This window comes from Siniperca chuatsi, linkage group LG18 (genome assembly GCF_020085105.1).
Source record: "Siniperca chuatsi isolate FFG_IHB_CAS linkage group LG18, ASM2008510v1, whole genome shotgun sequence".
Lineage (NCBI taxonomy): Eukaryota > Metazoa > Chordata > Actinopteri > Centrarchiformes > Sinipercidae > Siniperca > Siniperca chuatsi.
The window spans coordinates 202,182-227,095 of record NC_058059.1 but is presented as its reverse complement, the minus strand read 5'-3'; the positions used below and the strand labels follow the sequence as shown (position 1 = coordinate 227,095).

Genomic DNA, 24,914 nt, shown 5'->3' with positions numbered 1-24,914 from the left:
ATTTCAGCAGTAACCCGATTACCTCCGGCAGTAACCCGATTATATTTCAGCAGTAACCAGATTATATTTCAACAGTAACCAGATTATATTTCAGCAGTAACCCGATTATATTTCAGCAGTAACCCGATTATATTTCAGCAGTAACCCGATTATATTTCAGCAGTAACCAGATTATATTTCAGCAGTAACCCGATTATATTTCAGCAGTAACCAGATTATATTTCAGCAGTAACCCGATTATATTTCAGCAGTAACCCGATTATATTTCAGCAGTAACCAGATTATATTTCAGCAGTAACCCGATTATATTTCAGCAGTAACCAGATTATATTTCAACAGTAACCAGATTATATTTCAGCAGTAACCCGATTATATTTCAGCAGTAACCAGATTATATTTCAGCAGTAACCCGATTATATTTCAACAGTAACCAGATTATATTTCAACAGTAACCAGATTATATTTCAGCAGTAACCCGATTATATTTCAGCAGTAACCAGATTATATTTCAGCAGTAACCAGATTATATTTCAACAGTAACCAGATTATATTTCAGCAGTAACCAGATTATATTTCAGCAGTAACCAGATTATATTTCAGCAGTAACCCGATTATATTTCAGCAGTAACCAGATTATATTTCATACAAATTTTCAAACCTGAACAAAGAGTCTGATTTCAGATATTTTTTTATTTTGTACAAAAACAGACAAGCTCCACCCCCTCTGTTCAGAAACATGAAACGAATAAAGTTTTCACCTTCAAATATTCTTTTAACCCCGAGACTGAACACAGATCAGTGTAACCTGCTGCTGATCAATACACAATAAAACTGATCACCTGGACGTTTGGTCACCACTTTAACAACCAATCAGAGAGAAGCAAAAAGGGAAAACAATCTGAAATTATATTTTAAAACAAACAAAGGAGACAAACAGAGCTGACGTGTCATCACCAGCAGCAGGCGAGTACAAACTGAAAACTCAAATGTTTGTGTGAAAATAAATAAATTAACTGAAGCAGGACGAGTTTATATTTAACCAAAAAACAAAAACTAAATGTTAAAAAAAACATAAAAAGGTTATCAGGAGGAAGTGAGTTTTTTTTTAATGAATTCAGTTCAGCAAGATTTTCTCTCCTCACATTTAATTTGAAGGATTTTACAGGAAAAACTGTCCTACGTTTCACAATAAAAGCAGCAATGATTAGAAAAAAAGAAATGTTTTGCTGTTGGTCATCATACGACCCCTCAGAGGGTCTCGACCCTCATGTTGGGAACCTCTGGACTAAAATACTGAAAAACATGAAAATAAAAAACAGTCAAGCTCCAGCGAGATTCTGGAAAATCAAGTGTGAAGGTTCGGGAGAAGTTACGCTGTAAAAAAAGACGTTTAATTTACATAAGTTAAATGTTTCATCCTATCAGATGTTGTTGATGTGCGCAGAAACATGTATGACGGCGCCGAGTGACAGCCGTGTTCCAGCGCTGTGATGTCACTTCCATTTTTACACAGTATCACCAAAATAAAAGTTTTGATCAAACTCACCAAAAAATCACCAGATTTTTATTATTTTTTAACAGTTTTTTTAAAATATTTTATTCACATAAAAACTGATGCAGCTGATGATGTCACCACGTAGCTTGTTTCATTTTTTATTCATAATTTTTAACAAAAAAACAAAAACAAAAAAAAAACAGGAAACCAGCCAAAACACTACTGACTGTCAAAATAAAAGCCCCTGCAGGTTGAGAGGATATGACATCATCAGATCACCTGCGGTACCGCCCCCTCTCTTTGTCCCTCTCTCTCTCTCTGTCTCTGTCCCTCGCTCTCTCTCTCTCTCTGTCGCGGCGGGGGCCGCCACGGTCGCGTTCACGCTGCCGTTCGCGCTCGCGCCGGCTGCTCACCACCGCCTGCGTCCGCCGCAGGAAGTCGTCCACACGCATGTCGTAGTCGTGCTGCATGATGGGAAAAAGACAGGAGAGAAGACAGAGGTCAGATGCTACAGAGAACAAGTCTAAATCACAAGGCAATCAGTACACATACAAGAAAGGGACAGTTCGGGTATTTTGAAGTGAGGTTGTATGAGGTACTTGAGCTCGGCCCGAGTGTGGAGAAGCACACAGGAGTCCCGCTAGGGAAGCAGAGCCTGCACTGCTGTGGACGGGGCAGCAAAAACACAAAACAAAACTTATACTTTAAGTGTACGCTATATTAAGAAGATTTCCACCACTTTGCTTGCGGTCAGCCTCTTTCTTTGGAACTAACGTAGAACTTCCGTGTTCCTGCACATAAACCAAACATAGCGGACGTGCTGCAATAAGCGAATTGTCTCATTCCCGGTGTTTGTGTTTTACCAGCAGCGTATTTCTGCTGCTCTGCTCATCAGTTCATCTAGTTCGATTCTTCATTATATGACTATCTGCTGTACATTTAAACGTACACTAGTTCTGCTCAAGCACTCAGCTCTCTCCTTTTAACGACTTTCTTGCTAATCTCACAGTTTACACGCTATTCAGTTTTACTAGCTACCGTTCTTTAGCTTAGCAGCTAGCACTGGCTTCTCTCTCTCCTGCTGCTTGGTGTGAAGCTCACGGTTCACCGCCAACCTGTTCACGTTTCTAACGAGTTCTCCCCGCTCAGCGACACACCCGCTGAGAAACCAGCTCTGATTATTGGCAGCTCCTTTTTGAGAAACATGAAGTTAGCGACACCAGCGACCAGTCAGATGTTCCTGGGGCCAGAGCGGGCGACGCTGAATCCTGTTTAAAACTGCTGACTAAGGATGAACGTAAATACAATCGGAGGTCACTAAAGTTAATGTTGAGTCGGTGTGTATATATGCAAAGATAATGTCGGCCTCTGTAGTTTTCTCTGGGCCCCTGCCAAACCTGACCAGTGATGACGTGTTTAGCCGCATGTCTTCATGCCGCCGCTGGCTGTCGAGCTGGCGTCCAGCAAACGATGTGGGCTTTGTAGATAACTGGAGGACCTTCTGGGGAAGACCTGGTCTGATTAGGAGAGACGGCATTCATCGCACTTTGGACGGAGCAGCTCTCATATCCAGAGATCTGGCCGAGTTTATTAGTGGACCTAAACCATGACAACTCAGACTTCAGACCAGGAGGCAGAGTTGCAGTCCTGCACGCTTCTCTGTGCTTCCAGAGCAGTTTCCCACCCAAAACTCCTCAGTGACGGCGTCTGCCCCCCGACCACTTAGATTAATAAATTCTAAAGCTAACAGGAGAGGAGTTATACATAAAAACCTAAACAAGAACGCTGAAACAGCACAACAAAACAGGAGAATTAAATGTGGACTCTTAAACATCAGATCTCTGTCATCTAAAGCTGTACTAGTGAACGATTTAATATCAGAGTATCATATTGACTTATTCTGTCTTACTGAAACCTGGCTGGGTCATGAAGAATATGTTGCCTAAATGAATCCAGTCCGCCCCGTCATATTAATGCTCACATTCCTCGAGGCACCGAGGAGGTGGAGCTGCAGCCATCTTTGACTCAAGCCTGTTAATCAATAAACTAAATTATAGCTCATTCGAAGGACTTGTTCTTAGTCTTTCACACCCGACCTGGAAAACACGACAGCCAGTTCTATTTGTTATAGTGTACCGCGCTCCTGGTCCTTATTCTGAGTTTCTGAGTTTTTATCCAGTTTAGTCCTTAAAACAGATAAAGTAATTATTGTAGATGTGTCGTATGGGGTACAGTATGAGGACCCAAATTGACCATCACATCCTATTACAGAGACTGGAACATGTAATTGGCATTAAAGGAACCGCACTAAGCTGGTTTAAATCCTATCTATCAGATCGATCTCAGTTTGTACATGTTAACGGTGAGTCCTCCGTGCACGCCAAAGTTAGTCACGGAGTTCCACAAGGTTCTGTGCTTGGACCGATTCTATTCACCTTATATATTCTTCCTCTAGGCAGTATTATTAGGAAACACTCCATAAACTTTCATTGTTATGCAGATGATACTCAATTATATCTATCGATCAAGCCAGATGAAACTAACCAGTTAGCTAAACTTCAGCATGCCTTAAGGACATAAAAACCTGGATGACCTGCAACTTTCTGATGTTAAACTCTGACAAAACTGAAGTTATTGTACTTGGCCCCAAACACCTTCAAGACACATTATCTAAAGATATAGTTGCTCTAGATGGCATTGCCCTGGCCTCCAGCACCACCGTAAGGAACCTCGGAGTTATCTTTGATCAGGATTTATCCTTTAACTCCCACATGAAACAAACTTCAAGGACTGCCTTCTTTCACCTACGTAACATTGCAAAAATCAGGCACATCCTGTCTCAAAATGATGCCGAAAAACTAGTGCATGCATTTGTTTCTTCCAGGCTGGACTACTGCAATTCCTTATTATCAGGCTGCCCGAATAAGTCCCTTAAGATTCTCCAGTTGATCCAGAATGCTGCGGCACGTGTACTGACAAGAACCAGGAAAAGAGATCATATTTCTCCAATATTAGCTTCTCTGCACTGGCTCCCTGTAAAATCCAGAATAGAGTTTAAAATCCTTCTCCTCACCTACAAAGCTCTTAATGGTCAGGCACCATCATTTCTTAAAGATCTCATAGTACCTTATTACCCGACTATAACACTGCGCTCCCAGGATGCAGGGTTACTTGTGGTTCCTAGAGTCTCCAAAAGTAGACCGGGAGCCAGAGCCTTCAGGTATCAAGCTCCTCTCCTGTGGAACCAGGTCCCAGTTTGGGTTCAGGAGGCAGACACCATCTCCACGTTTAAGAGTAGGCTTAAGACTTTCCTCTTTGATAAAGCTTATAGTTAGGGCTGGCTCAGGTGAGTCCTGAACCATCCCTTAGTTATGCTGCTATAGGCCTAGACTGCCGGGAGACTTCCCATGATGCACCTCTCTCCTCCTCTCCCTCTCCGTCTGTATGCATTTTTATCCCGTTACTGCATGTTACTAACTCGACATCTTCTCTCTACTGTAGTTCTGTGCTTTCTCGTTTCTCTCCTCTCTCCTTCTGTTGCTTTCAGCAGGTATTTCTGCCTCCAGAGCTGCAGAGTTTGGATCTGTGGTTGTGGGCCACCTGCTGCCCCCGTGTTCCTGCAGAGTCTGGATCTGTGGTTGTGGGCCACCTGCTGCCCCCGTGTTCCTGCAGAGTCTGGATCTGTGGTTGTGGGCCACCTGCTGCCCCCGTTCCTGCTCGACAACTGCTACTACAGTTGTTGTTATTGGCCTTGTTACTATTATTATCATTATTATCCACAGTAGAGTCCTGGCTGACTGACTGTTACAGTATAATCACAGTAGATACACAATAGACACACTAGAAACCGAAGACTCACCGGGCTGGAGGTGAAGGCACGGTGTTGCGGCGCTCGCTGCTTGTCTCTGAAGCGAAGGGGCGGTGCCTCGTGTGGCGGCAGGGGGTGGTGGTGATGGTAGGCCTGGAGGGGGAGGCGGGGGTGGCTGTGGTGGTAGTAGGGGGTGGTGGGGGCGGTTGCTCACGCCGGGGGGTATGCTGCCTGATGACATGTACATGACATCATCACATCATTAGGTCAGTCTGTCGTCAGTAACCTGATCGATCAGTAAACAGGATCAATAATAGAGAGTCATACCAGAGTCTGCCAGGGAGCAGGAGGACCGACGCTGTGGTGATAATCCCTCATGTAGTCGTTATAAGACTGAAACAGGAAACACACAGGTAAATACCTGTTCACACCTGAACATATCTGAACACACCTGAATGTACCCGTTACAGAGGCTAACACGCTAACACCACACTGTTGTTATAGGACTGAAAGCAGGTTCAACTGGAGCTAATATGCTCATAGAATGAAATGAAGCTAAGCTAAAACGCTTGTGACTCACCCCGTTGAGAAAAACGTCTCGTCTCACGCTGGAGAATCGTCTGAAAACCCCAAAAATGTTAAATGTAACTGATTTTATTGTTAAAATCATTTAATCTTAATCAAGTTTTAAAAGCATTTAGTTTTACGTTAAAAATGTGGACAGTTTTTATTTTCTGTGGTTCACATTTTTCTGATTCATCATTTATAAAAATACAAAACTGACTTTTCTAAAATATTTTTAGAGATCTTTAAGACAATTTCGAAGTCAAAGTTTTCATATATAAACACATTTTAACAAATGTCAGATAAACAGTTTTTACAGAAATGTGAAAGACTTCAGTTATTGATAAATCTTTCAAATTTTCACTGAAACTAAACTTCCTATAAAAGTTTTAATTTTTACGTCTTTTGTCACATTTTACTGACGAATGCTGCTGTAGCTCCGCCTACTTCCTGTGACCTGTTTCAGGTGAGTGATGAGGTGTGTCTCACCTGTCCACCGGCTGGTTACGAAGGTCCTGGATGAACCCTGAAAATAAAATAAATTCTTCTGTTAAATTTTACTTTTCAAACAGTTTATCCGTTGAGCAGCAGGCAATTAGTTCAAAGGAACAATTCAGTTTCACACCGACAGTTGACACAAATATTAAAAACACAAAACATAAACAAGAAAACTATAAAAACAATTACAATGAAAAACAAATTCTGAAAAGAATGAATACAGTTTAAAAACAAAGATCATCAGACACTGTAAAAACAACATAATATAATAAAACAAAAATAAAATTTTAGGAAAATTAACTTTAAAAAGTAACTAAAATTAACTTAATTTTTAAATCTAATTTTCAAAGATTTCACTTGAAAACAAGATTTTTTACTCAAAGGCATAGACTTATAAATAAGTTAAAAACATTTAAAGGAAGAAGTCTGTTATCACAGTATTTATACAAAGTGCAGCGAGTTTCACAAGTTACAGTTAATAAAAAGCCATTGAAGATATTTAAATTAAAAACAGAACAGAGTGTTTCAACATTTATCAGACTATTTAAAAAATGAACCGTAGTTTGAGTTTTTCAGATTAACGACCTGCTCGCTGGTTGAAGTCAGGCGGACCGTCGGCTCGCGGTCGCTTCCTGCCGTGGAGGTCGTACTCTTCAGGACGACGCCTACATAGACAAGTCGACAAGTAAGACACACACTCGCACACTCTGGAAAACTCACTACGCTCAAATTTCAAACAGAAGAAGAAGAAAAAACTCCCAGTACTTCAGATGCTATATTTTATAAATAAAGTATCATCTACTGGTCCTCCTGCAGTCTACTGGTCCTGTCTACAGTCTACTGGTCCTGTCTACAGTCTACCGGTCCTGTCTACTGGTCCTGTCTACAGTCTACTGGTCCTCCTGCAGTCTACTGGTCCTGTCTACTGGTCCTGTTTACAGTCTACTGGTCCTCCTGCAGTCTACTGGTCCTGCAGTCTACCGGTCCTGTCTACTGGTCCTGCAGTCTACTGGTCCTGTCTACTGGTCCTCCTGCAGTCTACTGGTCCTGCAGTCTACCGGTCCTGTCTACTAGTCCTCCTGCAGTCTACTGGTCCTCCTGCAGTCTACTGGTCCTCCTGCAGTCTACTGGTCCTCCTGCAGTCACTGGTCCTGTCTACAGTCTACTGGTCCTGTCTACTGGTCCTCCTGCAGTCTACTGGTCCTGCAGTCTACTGGTCCTCCTGCAGTCTACTGGTCCTGCAGTCTACTGGTCCTGCAGTCTACTGGTCCTGCTGTCTACTGGTCCTCCTGCAGTCTACTGGTCCTGTCTACAGTCTACTGGTCCTCCTGCAGTCTACTGGTCCTGCAGTCTACTGGTCCTGTCTACAGTCTACTGGTCCTCCTGCAGTCTACTGGTCCTGCAGTCTACTGGTCCTCCTGCAGTCTACTGGTCCTGCAGTCTACTGGTCCTCCTGCAGTCTACTGGTCCTGCAGTCTACTGGTCCTCCTGCAGTCTAGGCTAGCCGAGGCTCTGAGGATTGAGGGTGTTGTATGTCGTGAAGCCCTCAGACACAAATCTGTGACGTGCTCTGACTAATGTACCAATAAATGCTTCTGTTAGAAATAATAGTTTACTGTTCGTAGCCTTTTCAAAAACAGCATTTTGACAAATCTTGCTTCACACACACAATAAAAAAAACAAACAAAGAAGAAGCCTCTGAAAGAGACAACATACCGCTTCTGTTGTATATGTGGGAGGGGCTGTTTGATTGTGTCAACAACACTTTTGATTATTAAAAAAAGTTTTTCTCCTCATCAGTCCATGTTAAAGGCTTTTTTTTAATAAACCCTCTTATTTTGAAAGGGTGGAGGGGGTGATGATGATGATGATGATGGTGCAGTCCTGTCAATCAATACACAAAGCCCCGCCCCCTCTCAGCCCAGCCCCGCCCCCTCCAGACCAGCAACAGTCCTTAAAACAGAAACAACAGAACTCCCCCCCTCATCTTTCCGTCCGTTCTGGATTCTCTTATTTTTCCTTCCTCCCCACCTCCTCTTCTCCCCACACACACTTTTATATTCAGTTCATAAGAGAGAGCGACACACACACCAATAAATAAACAGTTTGTCGTTAACGAGCTCTCAGTCCTTATTCAGAGTGTGTGTGTGTGTGTGTGTGTTCTGGGGTGTGAGGGGGGTTAAATAACGGTCCTTTCATGGAGGGGGGAGGAGGGAGGGCTCATCATTTTTTCAGTCCAAGTGGATTTTATTCTATTTTTATTTTTTATTTTTTTAAATCGAGTCCATCTTTTCCTTTATGTATTTCTGTAATTTTACCTTATTTGAACAAGCGAGGAAACCCCGCCCCCTCAGACACATCCCAGCCTCTCATTGGATATAGTCCAGATGCCACGCCCCCTGCTCGACCAAACTGCACCACCTTCTCAAAAAACCAGAAACAGTCCGCTGGGAGCTCAGACAGTCCCTCACTTTATCTGTGTTTTAGTTTAACCTTGCTCGCCCCTCCCTCGCCCACCCCCTCCTCCGTCAGTCCAGCCAGTGACGTTTGTCCTTTCTGTTTTATTCTGAAAGGGTCAGCCACAGTCCAGCTAAAAGCCAAACACTTAGATTTTTTTTTACTTCCGAAGTACGAAACTCCTGCAAAGAAAAAGAGCTTCAAAGGAGAAATTTAGCAACAACAAAATTTTGAAAATTCAATTTCTTATATTTCAGCCAGCAGCTACAAAGATTTTAAATAAGAATAAAATAAAGAAAATATTTAACTGACAAAAGAAAAAGTAAATTAAAATGTGCACCTAGTTGTTTTACAAACAAATAAAAACAAGAATTATGAATCATACTTAGTATTAAACTTAAAATTAAATTAAGAATTAAACTGAAAATTAATCTTTGTGACGCCAACTGTTAACGAGCATCGCCCCGCCGAGGATTTTAATTTCCTGCCTGACTCTTTTTAGGACTTCAACCACAGCCGCAGAGCGAGGCGTCACTCCGGTGGAAAACTCCAGAGGAAAACTCCAGACTGGAAAAGCAACAACAACCAGAGAACCAGCAATGCTAGCCACGGGATAGCTAGCCGCCGGCTAAAGGCAGCGGCCGTCTCCGTCGTCCGGCAGCAGGTGGCGCCACGGTCGCAGCAGGAGAAGAAGAAGAACAGGAAGCGGGAGGAGGAGCTTGGTGATTGGCTAACCTTCCCGGTTCGCGCTGCGGCGGTCGGCCCCGAGGCCGTGGCTCCGATGGCGTCCGACGCTTGTGACGAACACGCCGAGCCACCTGGTGGACGTCCACACTCTCGTCCAGTGGGAACAGGGCACAGAGCTGAGCGCCGATGTCCGGTTGGATCTCCTGAAAGATATTTAACGAGTTTAACAAAAATAGTTAAAACATTTCCTGCAACACAAAAACTAAAATTAAAACAGGACCAGAAGGAATTAAACAGTGTGCTCACCTGTCCGTCGCGTCCGATTTTGACTGGCTTGTGTTCATTCCAGGGGTTGGACAGGTGAGCCGTCTTAGTGAAAGGAAGCTCCCGCCTGTAGAAACAAAGAAGTGTGTAAATCAGCCTGCAGGGGGCGTGGAAGAAAACATCTGACTGAAGAACTGAAGCAGGGCACAGCTACTTTTTCAGAACTTAATGAATTAATAGTCAAAGTAATTTCATGCAATATGAGTTACAAGAGGACAAACTACGTTTTGGTCCCAGGTGAAGGAACCATTCAAAACTCTAACCAATAAGGGACAGAACAACCTCGCCCAGAAGATGGAAACCAGCGCCAGGATAGACCTGCACCCATTAGGCCCCGACAAGTTTTTAAATTTTTTATTTTGCTTTTGCAGATACAAACTTCATGAATACCATTTACAGAGCCGACAGGATCACTGATCTGCAGCTACTCTGGAATATATAAGAAGCTGATTTGTGTTTGAAGTCCTCGAGCTTTAGGATTGCAGTCTTATGCTGAGGAGATGTTCAATCTCTTCTTGAAGGCATGACCGCTGCTTGATGTGTTGTCTCCGACAGCAGAGTGGAGGAAGCTCCCGTCAAGGCATCCGGTGTGAGGCCTGGGGAGTGACAAGGCTTGGTGGGAACGTCCGGGTGGTAGGACCGGGGACATGAGATGAGGGTAGCAGTGCTTTCAGGTCAGGTCTGGTTGGGAGTATGCATCTTGAAAAGAACAGTTGTTTCACCAAACACGCAAGTTGCAATATGCAACATGAGATCATATCCTTTCCTCTGCAGGAAGTCTGGACTCCGCCTCAGACGGAGAGGAGCTCCTTCGTGATGGAAGGGCACAGCTGAAGTGGGTCAACATCTGATCAGGATTCTCCTGGAGTCCCTGTGGCGGAGACCCCAGGGAAGACCAGAACGCACTGGAGGATTATATATCCCATCAGGCCTTGGAACACATCAGGACCCTGAAAAGGAGCTGCAGGACATGGCTGAGGACGGGGATGTTTTGGCTACTTGTGTTAGCCTGCTGCCACTGCTAACCGGCAGAAAAGGGACGGTGGGATAAAATTAGGACACTCGTAAACTAACGAGTACCCACTCGTTTTGTTGTTGTTGCTTACCTGCAGAGCCAGTCGATCTTGAAGACTCCACCCAGCATCTTGGCATTCATACCAGCGGGAAGAACCCAGTGGATTGGAGATCCGCCATGATGAGACTCTGACGCCAAACGAGCAAAACCTAAAGATGAAGCAGATGAGACGAAGGAACCTAATGAATGTAAAACTTTGAACCAAAGAAAAAGAGGAAGGATAATGTAGAAATGCAAAAACATTCATGGTAATTTCTTCTTTTTTTAACCTTGGAATTTCCCGCTCTCCCTCACAGAGAAGACGAGAACGACACTCCGAGCTGAGCGGAAAGCTGCATTCAGCTTCTTCTCGTTCACCGGCAGCGTCGACCACACGCCCTGAATATAACAGAAATATCATTACAATCGTTTCGGAACTCAACAGGAGGTTATCAGACCAGAGGCAACAACATTTAAACATTAGCGTACCTTAGCTTTAGCCAGGGAGACGTTCTCGTGGTTGTTGCTCTTTATGAGGAAGAATCGAGCGTCTCGCAGGATGTAACGCAGTTTACTGGTAGGATCTGAAACAACACAGGAAGTATCTGTAATCTGATTACGTCAGAGGAAACATCAGTAATCTCGTTATTAACTGAGTGTAGTTAACGTCTTCGGTAAACACCATATGCTAATAGTATAGTAATAGTATCAGAGTATAGTATAGTATAGTAATAGTATCAGAGTATAGTAAGAGTATAGTAATAGTATCAGAGTATAGTATAGTAATAGTATCAGAGTATAGTAATAGTATAGTAATAGTATCAGAGTATAGTATAGTATAGTAATAGTATCAGAGTATAGTATAGTATAGTAATAGTATCAGAGTATAGTATAGTAATAGTATCAGAGTATAGTATAGTATAGTAATAGTATCAGAGTATAGTATAGTAATAGTATAGTAATAGTATCAGAGTATAGTATAGTAATAGTATCAGAGTATAGTATAGTAATAGTATCAGAGTATAGTATAGTAATTGTATAGTAATAGTATCAGAGTATAGTATAGTAATAGTATCAGAGTATAGTATAGTAATAGTATAGTAATAGTATCAGAGTATAGTATAGTAATAGTATCAGAGTAAAGTATAGTAATAGTATAGTAATAGTATCAGAGTATAGTATAGTAATAGTATCAGAGTATAGTATAGTAATAGTATCAGAGTATAGTATAGTAATAGTATAGTAATAGTATCAGAGTATAGTATAGTAATAGTATCAGAGTATTGTATAGTAATAGTATAGTAATAGTATCAGAGTATAGTATAGTATAGTAATAGTATAGTAATAGTATCAGAGTATAGTATAGTAATAGTATCAGAGTATTGTATAGTAATAGTATAGTAATAGTATCAGAGTATAGTATAGTATAGTAATAGTATAGTAATAGTATCAGAGTATAGTATAGTAATAGTATCAGAGTATTGTATAGTAATAGTATAGTAATAGTATCAGAGTATAGTATAGTATAGTAATAGTATAGTAATAGTATCAGAGTATAGTATAGTATAGTAATAGTATCAGAGTATAGTAATAGTATCAAAGTATAGTATAGTAATAGTATAGTAATAGTATGGTAAAAGTATAGTATAGTAATAGTATCAGAGTATAGTAATAGTATCAGAGTATAGTATAGTAATAGTATAGTAATAGTATGGTAATAGTATAGTATAGTAATAGTATCAGAGTATAGTATAGTAATAGTATCAGAGTATAGTATTGTATAGTAATAGTATCAGAGTATAGTATAGTATAGTAATAGTATCAGAGTATAGTATAGTAATAGTATCAGAGTATAGTATAGTAATAGTATCAGAGTATAGTATTGTATAGTAATAGTATCAGAGTATAGTATAGTAATAGTATCAGTGTATAGTATAGTATAGTAATAGTATCAGAGTATAGTATAGTAATAGTATCAGAGTATAGTATAGTATAGTAATAGTATCAGAGTATAGTATAGTAATAGTATCAGAGTATAGTATAGTAATAGTATCAGAGTATTGTATAGTAATAGTATCAGAGTATAGTATAGTAATAGTATCAGAGTATAGTAATAGTATCAGAGTATTGTATAGTAATAGTATCAGAGTATAGTATAGTATAGTAATAGTATCAGAGTATAGTATAGTAATATAGTATAGTAATAGTATCAGAGTATAGTATAGTAATAGTATCAGAGTATAGTATAGTAATAGTATCAGAGTATAGTATAGTAATAGTAATAGTATCAGAGTATAGTATAGTATAGTAATAGTATCAGAGTATAGTATAGTATAGTAATAGTATCAGAGTATAGTAATAGTATAGTAATAGTATCAGAGTATAGTATAGTATAGTAATAGTATCAGAGTATAGTATAGTATAGTATAGTAATAGTATCAGAGTATAGTATAGTAATAGTGTCAGAGTATAGTATAGTAATAGTATCAGAGTATAGTATAGTAATAGTATCAGAGTATAGTATAGTAATAGTATCAGAGTATTGTATAGTAATAGTATCAGTATAGTATAGTAATAGTATCAGAGTATAGTAATAGTATCAGAGTATTGTATAGTAATAGTATCAGAGTATAGTATAGTATAGTAATAGTATCAGAGTATAGTATAGTAATAGTATCAGAGTATAGTATAGTAATTGTATAGTAATAGTATCAGAGTATTGTATAGTAATAGTATCAGAGTATAGTATAGTAATAGTATCAGAGTATAGTATAGTAATAGTATAGTAATAGTATCAGAGTATAGTATAGTAATAGTATCAGAGTATAGTATAGTATAGTAATAGTATCAGAGTATAGTAATAGTATCAGAGTATATTAATAGTATCAGAGTATAGTATAGTAATAGTATCAGAGTATAGTAATAGTATCAGAGTATAGTATAGTAATAGTATAGTAATAGTATCAGAGTATAGTATAGTAATAGCATCAGAGTATAGTATAGTAATAGTATAGTAATAGTATCAGAGTATAGTATAGTAATAGTATCAGAGTATAGTATAGTAATAGTATAGTAATAGTATCAGAGTATAGTATAGTAAGAGTATAGTAATAGTATCAGAGTATAGTATAGTAATAGTATAGTAATAGTATCAGAGTATAGTATAGTAATAGTATAGTAATAGTATCAGAGTATAGTATAGTAGTATAGTAATAGTATCAGAGTATAGTATATAGTAAGAGTATAGTAATAGTATCAGAGTATAGTATAGTAATAGTATAGTAATAGTATCAGAGTATAGTATAGTAATAGTATAGTAATAGTATCAGAGTATAGTATAGTAAGAGTATAGTAATAGTATCAGAGTATAGTATAGTAATAGTATAGTAATAGTATCAGAGTATAGTATAGTAATAGTATAGCAGTGTTTCCCATTAATTAGACGTGGCGGCCTGCCAGTCTAATCTGTCCCGCCACAGTTTCATAACGACCTGAAAATATTTTTACACTTCTCATAATAACATAAAAGATCTCTAACGTTGTGTTTTGCGCCGTTGCTTCAGCAAGCATCTGTCACGCCCGTCGGTCAGCTCGGCCAATAAGAGCACGGATAAAGAGTCGATCCTAACGATCCCCACCCCCACAGCTGGTGAGTGGCTTCCCCCCGACTTTAGGGGGGATGAGCAAATCGTAGTTTAAATCCCTTCACTATAAGCTTTGTTTAACCACTTTTTATTTATTTTTTTATTATTATTATTATTATTATTATTATTGTTAAATGGCACACAGTGTGATCACTCACAAAAATGAAGGATTACTTCAACACGTCGCACTTACTTCACATTCGTTTCACTTTTTGTTGATAAACTTTTACACGTGAATCAGAAATCTGCTGGAAAAACACTTTGAAACAACATTTTAAAATTAATAATTTTAATAATAAGAATGGCTGCCTTACTCTCCATCCCTTTGCGAACAGCTCTGACCGACGATGACAGCTTTTCCCGCTTCTTCTCTGAACCTTTGAGATAAAAGCAGAGAATTAAATCACAGTTACCAAGAGAAAGCAGAGCAGCTGTTATCCAGTCAGGTCATATTTGTTCAAAGTTCAAAGATCTGCACCGCTGGCTTTGTGTTCGTTCGTTCGTAAAACAGAAACAACCAGATCTACACATAATTCAACCTCCACGCTCGACTCAAACTGTTAACTCAAAACTCTGATAAACAAGGCCGGTCTGTTGTGCTGGCTCTCTACACGCATGAATGCTTCCATTCACACGATGGGAATCGAATTAAGCACTCTATTGGTATCGGTATCACTTTAAGGTACTGGTATCGTGGTTTTTTAAACGATACCAAGCCCTAGCAGACAAATACATTATGGTTTCTGAACTGTACGTCTCATTGTAGCTTCCGTACAGCTGATCAGGGTTTTTTCTGAGTACCGTTTATATAAAGCTGAGATATAAATATGGTGGATATCTCAAAAAGTATAATTAATATTAAAAAGAAAAACCTATGCAGCTACATGTTACTCTATATACAAAAAAGAAACGCACATTTTCTCATTTGAATCGTCTTGGTAGCAAAAGTGTCCAAAAATATACTCGATGCTAAAAGTGTCTTTTAAAAAACAGCTGTTTTGGAAACAGATTGTTAAATATGCAAATGTTATGAAAACACAGGAAACACGAGAGACTGGAGGAGAACACGAGAGAGACTGCAGGAGAACACGAGAGCGGCTGCAGGAGAACACGAGAGAGACTGCAGGAGAACACGAGAGAGACTGCAGGAGAACACGAGAGCGACTGCAGGAGAACACGAGAGCGACTGCAGGAGAACACGAGAGACTGCAGGAGAACACGGGAGAGACTGCAGGAGAACACGAGAGCGACTGCAGGAGAACACGAGAGAGACTGCAGGAGAACACGAGAGAGACTGCAGGAGAACACGAGAGAGACTGCAGGAGAACACGAGAGCGGCTGCAGGAGAACACGAGAGCGACTGCAGGAGAACACGAGAGAGACTGCAGGAGAACACGAGAGAGACTGCAGGAGGAGAACACGAGAGCGACTGCAGGAGAACACGAGAGAGACTGCAGGAGAACACGAGAGCGACTGCAGGAGAACACGAGAGCGGCTGCAGGAGAACACGAGAGCGACTGCAGGAGAACACGAGAGCGGCTGCAGGAGAACACGAGGCGACTGCAGGAGAACACGAGAGCGACTGCAGGAGAACACGAGAGCGGCTGCAGGAGAACACACGAGAGCGGCTGCAGGAGAACACGAGAGCGACTGCAGGAGAACACGAGAGAGGCTGCAGGAGAACACGAGAGAGGCTGCAGGAGAACACGAGAGAGACTACAGGAGAACACGAGGCGACTGCAGGAGAACACGAGAGAGACTGCAGGAGAACACGAGAGAGACTGCAGGAGAACACGAGAGCGGCTGCAGGAGAACACGAGAGCGACTGCAGGAGAACACAGAGCGACTGCAGGAGAACACGAGAGAGACTGCAGGAGAACACGAGAGCGACTGCAGGAGAACACGAGAGCGACTGCAGGAGAACACGAGAGAGACTGCAGGAGAACACGAGAGCGACTGCAGGAGAACACGAGAGCGACTGCAGGAGAACACGAGAGAGACTGCAGGAGAACACGAGAGCGACTGCAGGAGAACACGAGAGAGACTACAGGAGAACACGAGAGAGACTGCAGGAGAACACGAGAGCGACTGCAGGAGAACACGAGAGCGACTGCAGGAGAACACGAGAGAGACTGCAGGAGAACACGAGAGCGACTGCAGGAGAACACGAGAGAGACTGCAGGAGAACACGAGAGCGACTGCAGGAGAACACGAGAGCGACTGCAGGAGAACACGAGAGAGACTGCAGGAGAACACGAGAGCGACTGCAGGAGAACACGAGAGAGACTGCAGGAGAACACGAGAGCGACTGCAGGAGAACACGAGAGAGACTGCAGGAGAACACGAGAGCGACTGCAGGAGAACACGAGAGAGACTGCAGGAGAACACGAGAGCGGCTGCAGGAGAACACGAGAGCGGCTGCAGGAGAACACGAGAGAGACTGCAGGAGAACACGAGAGAGACTGCAGGAGAACACGAGAGAGACTGCAGGAGAACACGAGAGCGGCTGCAGGAGAACACGAGAGAGACTGCAGGAGAACACGAGAGAGACTGCAGGAGAACACGAGAGAGACTGCAGGAGAACACGAGAGCGGCTGCAGGAGAACACGAGAGCGGCTGCAGGAGAACACGAGAGAGACTGCAGGAGAACACGAGAGCGACTGCAGGAGAACACGAGAGCGACTGCAGGAGAACACGAGAGCGGCTGCAGGAGGAACACACGAGAGAGACTGCAGGAGAACACGAGAGAGACTGCAGGAGAACACGAGAGCGACTGCAGGAGAACACGAGAGAGACTGCAGGAGAACACGAGAGCGACTGCAGGAGAACACGAGAGAGACTGCAGGAGAACACGAGAGAGACTGCAGGAGAACACGAGAGCGACTGCAGGAGAACACGAGAGCGGCTGCAGGAGAACACGAGAGAGACTGCAGGAGAACACGAGAGCGGCTGCAGGAGAACACGAGAGAGACTGCAGGAGAACACGAGAGAGACTGCAGGAGAACACGAGAGCGACTGCAGGAGAACACGAGAGAGACTGCAGGAGAACACGAGAGCGACTGCAGGAGAACACGAGAGAGACTGCAGGAGAACACGAGAGCGGCTGCAGGAGAACACGAGAGCGGCTGCAGGAGAACACGAGAGCGGCTGCAGGAGAACACGAGAGAGACTGCAGGAGAACACGAGGCGGCTGCAGGAGAACACGAGAGAGACTGCAGGAGAACACGAGAGCGGCTGCAGGAGAACACGAGAGAGACTGCAGGAGAACACGAGAGAGACTGCAGGAGAACACGAGAGCGGCTGCAGGAGAACACGAGAGAGACTGCAGGAGAACACGAGAGAGACTGCAGGAGAACACGAGAGAGACTGCAGGAGAACACGAGAGCGGCTGCAGGAGAACACGAGAGAGACTGCAGGAGAACACGAGAGAGACTGCAGGAGAACACGAGAGAGACTGCAGGAGAACACGAGAGCGACTGCAGGAGAACACGAGAGAGACTGCAGGAGAACACGAGAGAGACTGCAGGAGAACACGAGAGCGGCTGCAGGAGAACACGAGAGCGACTGCAGGAGAACACGAGAGAGACTGCAGGAGAACACGAGAGAGACTGCAGGAGAACACGAGAGCGGCTGCAGGAGAACACGAGAGCGGCTGCAGGAGAACACGAGAGCGGCTGCAGGAGAACACGAGAGAGACTGCAGGAGAACACGAGAGAGACTGCAGGAGAACACGAGAGAGACTGCAGGAGAACACGAGAGCGGCTGCAGGAGAACACGAGAGAGACTGCAGGAGAACACGAGAGCGGCTGCAGGAGAACACGAGAGCGACTGCAGGAGAACACGAGAGCTGCCGCACTCATTTTAGTGTTATACTTCATTACAGCAGTTTAGTTGTTGCCATGGTTACCTGAGGCCTCGGAGGCGGAGCCTGAGTGCACCGACTCGCCGTCGTCAGAGAAACTGACGGAGGAAGCGGAGCGTGAGTCGCCAGCCTCACTGCGAGTGTCGTAGTCGTTCCCCTCGCCGCCGCCACGACGCTCATACTCCTCCTCTTCCTCCTCTTCCTCCTCCTTCTCTCCTTCCTCCTCCTCTTCCTCATCTTCCTCCTCCATGCCTTCCTCTTCCTCCTCCTCCTCCTCCTCTTCCTCCTGATCCTCCTCCTCCTCTTCGTCTACGTGGGAGGCTGCGGGGGAGGAGCTTCCTGACCCCGGCTCTGAGCCGTAGTCTGCTGCCACCTCCTCCTCTGATTGGTTGTCCTCCCTATGGGGGGAGGGGCTTGCCCGCCGCTCATCACATCGCAACTTCTGAAGACAAACAAGGAAATGAATATGATTGGATGTCAAACTGAAAGCTGAGTGGCTGTCAAGAAGGGTTTTAGTGTACTGTAAGAAGTAGTATTATCGGTACCTGGCTCAGACCTCCCAGGCCTCTCTGAGACTCTCTACGTCGTACGTCTTCTCCTCCGCGGCTCCTGGTCACCTCCCGGGCCCCTCGCCGCCCCTTTCGCTCTTCGTAGTATTCGTGACGGTAGCCAGCAGCGGTTGTGGCAGCGGCGTGGCGGCCCCGGGGGCTGGACGCTGCCTTCTTAGAGGAGGAGGAGGAGGAGGAGAGAGGTGGACCAGGGGCTCTCTTATTGGTGGAGGACGACCTGGAGGAAGCGTGGCCTGATGAGGGGCGGAGCCTCTTCAGATCCTGGCTGTCAGAGCGCTCACTCTTCCTCTTTGTTCCTGACAGACAGACCGGAGGGTTTAGAGAAATACACTACGTTATTTTATTGTCATCAGCTGGTTCACAAGTTCAAGTTCAGTAGAAGTATTATCAGTAGTATCTGTAGAAGTATTATCAGTAGTATCTGTAGAAGTATTATCAGTATTATCAGTAGTATCTGTAGTAAAGGTACCTTTCTTGTCGCTGACGTCTCGTTCGGTCTCAGGGTTGTACAGCTCGTCGTCCTGATCTGGAGCTTCAGTCAGAATATCTTCCAGAACGTTCAGCTCTCCATCTGAAACAACAACGACAAACTGTAAAGACCAGTTTTATTTATACTGAACAATTTACACCCAGAGGACAAACCAGTAACATAAACCAGGCTAAGAGTCTGCATCCATGCTAGCAGCTCAGTGAGGCTGTACTTTGAGCTACATGCTAACAGGCGGAACAGAAAATTCATTAGCAGCTATTTTGATAATTGATCAATCGTTTATTTTTTTAAGCAGTAAGTTTCTCCAGTGTGTCAGATTTTCTGGTTCTTCGTTTTATATCAAAGTAAACTGAATCCCTTTGGAACATCAGACAAAACAAGACGTCTGATAATTTTGTCTCATGGTGCGAGCAGAACCATCTGCAGCTCAATGCGACAAAGTCTAAGGAGCTGGTTGTGGATCTACGGAGGGCCAAGGCACCAGTGACCCCGGTTTCCATCCAGGGGGTCAGTGTGGACATTGTGGAGGACTACAAGTACCTGGGAGTACACATGGACAATAAACTGGACTGGACCAAGAACACTCAGGCTGTTTACAGGAAGGGCCAGAGCCGCCTCTGTTTCCTGAGGAGGCTGAGGTCCTTCAACATCTGCCATCTTGGACAGCGTCTCCCACCCGCTCCATGACGTGCCGGTCAAACAAAGGAGCACCTTCAGCGGAAGACTCATCCCCCCACAATGCACCACAGAGCGCCACAGGAAGTCACTCCTGCCTGTGGCCATCAGACTCTTTAACTCCTCCCTCTAAGTGTCAGTCTGTATGACCCGAAGTCACTAAACTGGACATTGATCATTAACATCTCTGCAATACTTGAGATAACTGTGAAATATTCTGTTTAATACTCCTGTGCAATATTTAGTTTTCCTATTTATTGATATTGATATTATATACCTCCGTTACTGCTGTGCAATATCTTAATAACCTCAATAAGCTGCACTTAACTCGACAGTACATGCACCACTGCTTATCACTTATTTTATTACATTGTATTATTATACTGTATTATCATCATCGACCGGTAAACCCACTTTTACTTCACACTTATTTTATTTTATACTTAAACTCACCTGGTACTTCATTTATTTTCTGACCTGTTTTATAGTGTATCATATTGTTTGCTAGTGCTTTCTCCTGTGTGCACTGACGTAAAGACGAGCTGCTGTAACAAAGAGTTTCCCTTCGGGGATCAATAAAGTATTTCTGATTCTGATTCCGAAGACGCCACGTTGGACTCTGAGGAACTGACACGGACACAATTTTCTGATATTTTGTAGATTAAACAGTTAATTGAGAAAATAATTGTCAAAATAATCGATAATGAAAATAATTGTGAGTTGTGGCTCCAAAGATAATGAACGTTATATTTTGTATGACTAAGTTTGTGCTCGTCTTGGTGAGATCATTGATAACTTAGTTCTGAGGTGAAGTCTGAACACAAACTGAAGATGATCACAAAGACCCAATAATCAGGTCAATATTTCTGGAGTTGACCATAAAATATTCTATATATATATATATATATATATATATAAACATAATAATCATTATCTGTTACCTTCTTCATTCAGACAGAAAACGCTTTGATGCAATAGCAAACAGTCAGTGGTGGAAAGTAACTAAGTACATTTACTCGAGTACTGCATTTGATTACAATTTTGAGGTACTAGACAGACAGACAGACAGACAGATAGACAGATAGATAGATAGATAGATAGATAGATAGATAGATAGATAGATAGATATCCACCATCAGTCACCTCCTCTACATGGATGACATCAAGCTATACGCTAAGAGCGAGCGGGACATCGACTCACTGATCCACACCACCAGGATCTACAGCTCTGACATTGGGATGTCAGTCGGGCTTGAGAAGTGCAGTCGAATGGTGACAAAGAGAGGGAAGGTAGTCCACACAGAAGGGGTCTCACTCCCAGAAGGAACAATAGCAGACATTGAAGATGGTTACAAGTACCTTGGAATACCACAGGCAAATGGCAACCTCGAAGAGGTAACAAGGAAAACAGCAACGGCCAAATACCTCCAACGAGTAAGGCAAGTCCTAAGAAGTCAGCTCAATGGCAAGAACAAGGCCCAGGCAATAAACAGCTACGCCCTGCCAGTGATCAGATACCCTGCGGGAATAATAAGGTGGCCAAAGGAGGAGATACAGACCACAGACGTTAAGACGCGAAAGCTCCTCACCATGCATGGAGGGTTCCATCCCAAATCCAGCACCCTGAGACTGTACGCTAGCCGTAAGGAAGGCGGCCGTGGACTAGTGAGTGTGAGAGCCACTATCCAGGATGAAACATCCAAGATCCACAAGTACATCCAAGATAAGGCCCCAACAGATGACGTGCTCAGGGAATGTCTCAGGCAATGGGGAACAGAGGAAGAGATGCTGGAGGAGGGACCATCATGGGAGGACAAACCCCTACACGGGATGTACCACCGGAACATAACTGAAGTGGCTGATATCAAGAAGTCCTACCAATGGCTAGAGCGGGCCGGACTGAAGGACAGCACAGAGGCACTCATCATGGCTGCACAGGAGCAGGCCCTGAGCACCAGAGCAATAGAGGCCCAGATCTACCGCACCAGACAAGACCCAAGGTGTAGGCTGTGCAAAGTATCCACAGTACTAACCGCAGTACTATCCGCAGTACTAACCGCAGTACTATCCGCAGTACTAACCGCAGTACTAACCGCAGTACTATCCACAGTACTAAACTAACCGCAGTACTATCCGCAGTACTATCCTAGTACTAACCGCAGTACTATCCGCAGTACTAACCCGCAGTACTAACCGCAGTACTAACCGCAGTACTATCCGCAGTACTATCCACAGTACTAACCGCAGTACTAACCGCAGTACTATCCGCAGTACTATCCGCAGTACTAAACGCGCAGTACTAACCGCAGTACTAACCGCAGTACTAACCGCAGTACTATCCGCAGTACTATCCACAGTACTAACCGCAGTACTATCCGCAGTACTAACCGCAGTACTATCCGCAGTACTAACCGCAGTACTAACCGCAGTACTAACCGCAGTACTAACCGCAGTACTATCCACAGTACTAACCGCAGTACTAACCGCAGTACTATCCGCAGTACTAACCGCAGTACTAACCGCAGTGGAAAACGGAGTAGAGAAAAGAACTGGTACCTGTACTGGAGATGTGCTGCTCCACCACACAGCGTCTCCGCAGCACTTTCATGCAGAGGAGCGTCTGTGTTTTTGACAGTATTGAAAATCAAACCTTCAGGATTTCTAAATACCCTGGTGTACCATATACATTAATGCATCAATAATTATTATCCAATAATATAAATATTTCTGAAATTATTCTGAAATGGGCCATTTGGCATAATAAGTACTTTTACTTTTGGTACTTTAAGTACATTTTGATGCCAATACCTTTGTACTTTTACTTTAGTAACATTTTGAATGCAGGTATTTTACTTGTAACTGAGTATTTTTACACTGTGGTATTACAACTTTTACTTCAACTAGAATAAGTATTTCACATCCCGAATTTATCAGAACACAACACAGATTAGACAAAAACGCAGTCAGGTTATATTTGATAAAATATGTTTTTTGAAACTGACCGAAGCAGCAGAAACTGCAGATTTCTGAATGGAGTCTGGTGTCACGTTATTGCTCCAAACAGCGGGGAGGCCTTAGCCGCAGTGGCTAATAAACGTCATAAAGAATGAAAAACAAGACACGTAGATGATCGTTACCTAACTGTTAACTAGCCAGCAGCCACTAACTAATATGTCCATTTATAATATATCGACAAAGCGCTGATTACTGATCTGCAGCTGAACGAACCAAAGTCTCAACATAACAAAGATAGCACACATGCTAATGCTAACAGCTAACTGCTGCTAGCAAAGCAGCCTACTCGCGCCTCACCTTTGTCCTCGCGCCGGTCAGCCGCCATCACAGCCGCTGTGACGTGCTCCTGCCTTGCGCTCAGGTAACACTACAGAAAAAACGGGGTTTTGTTGAATTCAAACACGAAATAATCAGAAAAACTGACTGAAAACAGCCGAAAGAGGGAAAATGGCGGACTGAGTGTGTTGTTGTAGCTTCTTCTTCTTCTGGCCTCCAGGTGAACTACCGCCACCTGCCGGACCGGAGCAGCCTCCGCTTCCTCTTCCTCTTCCTCTTCTTTGGGGTTTTACAGCAGCTGTATCCTCAGGGTTCATTACTGCCAACAGAGTTTTGTAAGCAAACATCTTCATCACCACTCTGCAGTTTGATTCTAATCACTTCCTCCATCTTGTCTTCTCTCTCTGCTGTATGTTCTCTGCAGCAGGTAAGCAGCTCGTGCTCAGTGTGCTGTTCAGATTAGTCTGAACCTTGAAACCAGATCAGTGAGAAACCAGATCATCTCTCAGGAAGCTGGCTCACTGTTAACGGGGGTAACCATGGTAACCTGCTGCTCAGGTTTAATTCGGAGGAGCAACAACCAATCAGATCACTGGAAACGTAGTGACGTCATTCTACAGGATCATGACAGGGACAAAAGATTTTATAATAAAGTGACAAATAAAGATCAAGTTTGTTTGATCAGTAGAATCAGTTTCCTGTTCAGGCTGTCAGGTGTTGATGATTAAAGTTTAAATAAAATGTCTGATTCCTGAGTGTCGACGTCTTCTTCATCAGCAGCTCAGAACACGAGCAGACTAAAAACTGAAGCTTTAAAAGTACAGAAATTGATTTGATGACTAATTCAGAGCCACCTTTAATAATAACCACCCATTGTTTATTTAAACTTGAGGATCTCTTTATGTTTGCATGCTATTGCAATTTCTATTAAATGTCTTTAATGTTTCAGAATCAGTGAGTAAAGTGGAGGACAGCTGGAGGTCAACTACGTCTTCCAGTCATTTCTCCTGCTGTGAAGAATCACCCGGACCTGAGGCCGTGGCTCAAAATCATGTTGTTAGCCAGTTTTCACGGTGGCTCATGTTTCCACACAACACTGCTACCGAGAAGCACTCCACGTAAATATTTAGGGAAACATTTAATGACAAAAGGCATCACTATAACAACCATCTGCCACCTGTCATGAAAAGCAGTAGTCTTGAATTCAATCGTTTATAGGAGTGCGTGAGCAAATCCATCAAGTCAGCTGGGTAACATCATAAAAGCTTCGTGGCACAGGCCCTGATGCAACATTTCAAATAGCAAATAACTTAAAATCCAACACATAGAACCCAAAAAACTCATGAAATATTGAAATTAATGTGACACAATTAATCACCAACAATGACTTAAGGGGGGCGATGCTTTTTGCTTGAAGCAACAGGTGAACGAAATACAAACATTTAGTTAAATGCCAAGTTTTGGTTTTAACAATTTCCTGGACATTTTGTGGTGAC

At 43.1% G+C, this 24,914-nt stretch overlaps 1 protein-coding gene across 2 annotated transcripts; it reads right to left on the bottom strand.

The window, feature by feature from the left end:
- Window positions 1–670: 670 nt before the first annotated feature.
- On the bottom strand, window positions 671–23,958 carry ythdc1 (YTH domain containing 1). Of its 2 annotated transcripts, XM_044175310.1 has the most exons (16): window positions 23,440–23,956; window positions 19,432–19,533; window positions 18,939–19,258; window positions 18,439–18,835; window positions 14,846–14,908; window positions 11,377–11,471; window positions 11,178–11,286; window positions 10,940–11,057; window positions 9,816–9,900; window positions 9,558–9,712; window positions 6,951–7,030; window positions 6,357–6,393; window positions 5,884–5,923; window positions 5,631–5,696; window positions 5,355–5,534; window positions 671–1,959 (listed from the first exon to the last, which is right to left on the bottom strand). In XM_044175310.1, exons 1-15 carry the CDS (start codon window positions 23,465–23,467, stop codon window positions 5,514–5,516), a joined length of 1,716 nt encoding a protein of 571 aa, XP_044031245.1. In that variant the 5' UTR covers window positions 23,468–23,956; the 3' UTR covers window positions 671–1,959; window positions 5,355–5,513. The 2 variants fall into 2 exon arrangements, with proteins under 2 accessions (XP_044031245.1, XP_044031246.1); XM_044175311.1 differs by lacking the exons at window positions 671–1,959; window positions 5,355–5,534; window positions 5,631–5,696; window positions 5,884–5,923; window positions 6,357–6,393 and having other exon boundaries at window positions 8,082–9,712; window positions 23,440–23,958.
- Window positions 23,959–24,914: the final 956 nt, after the last annotated feature.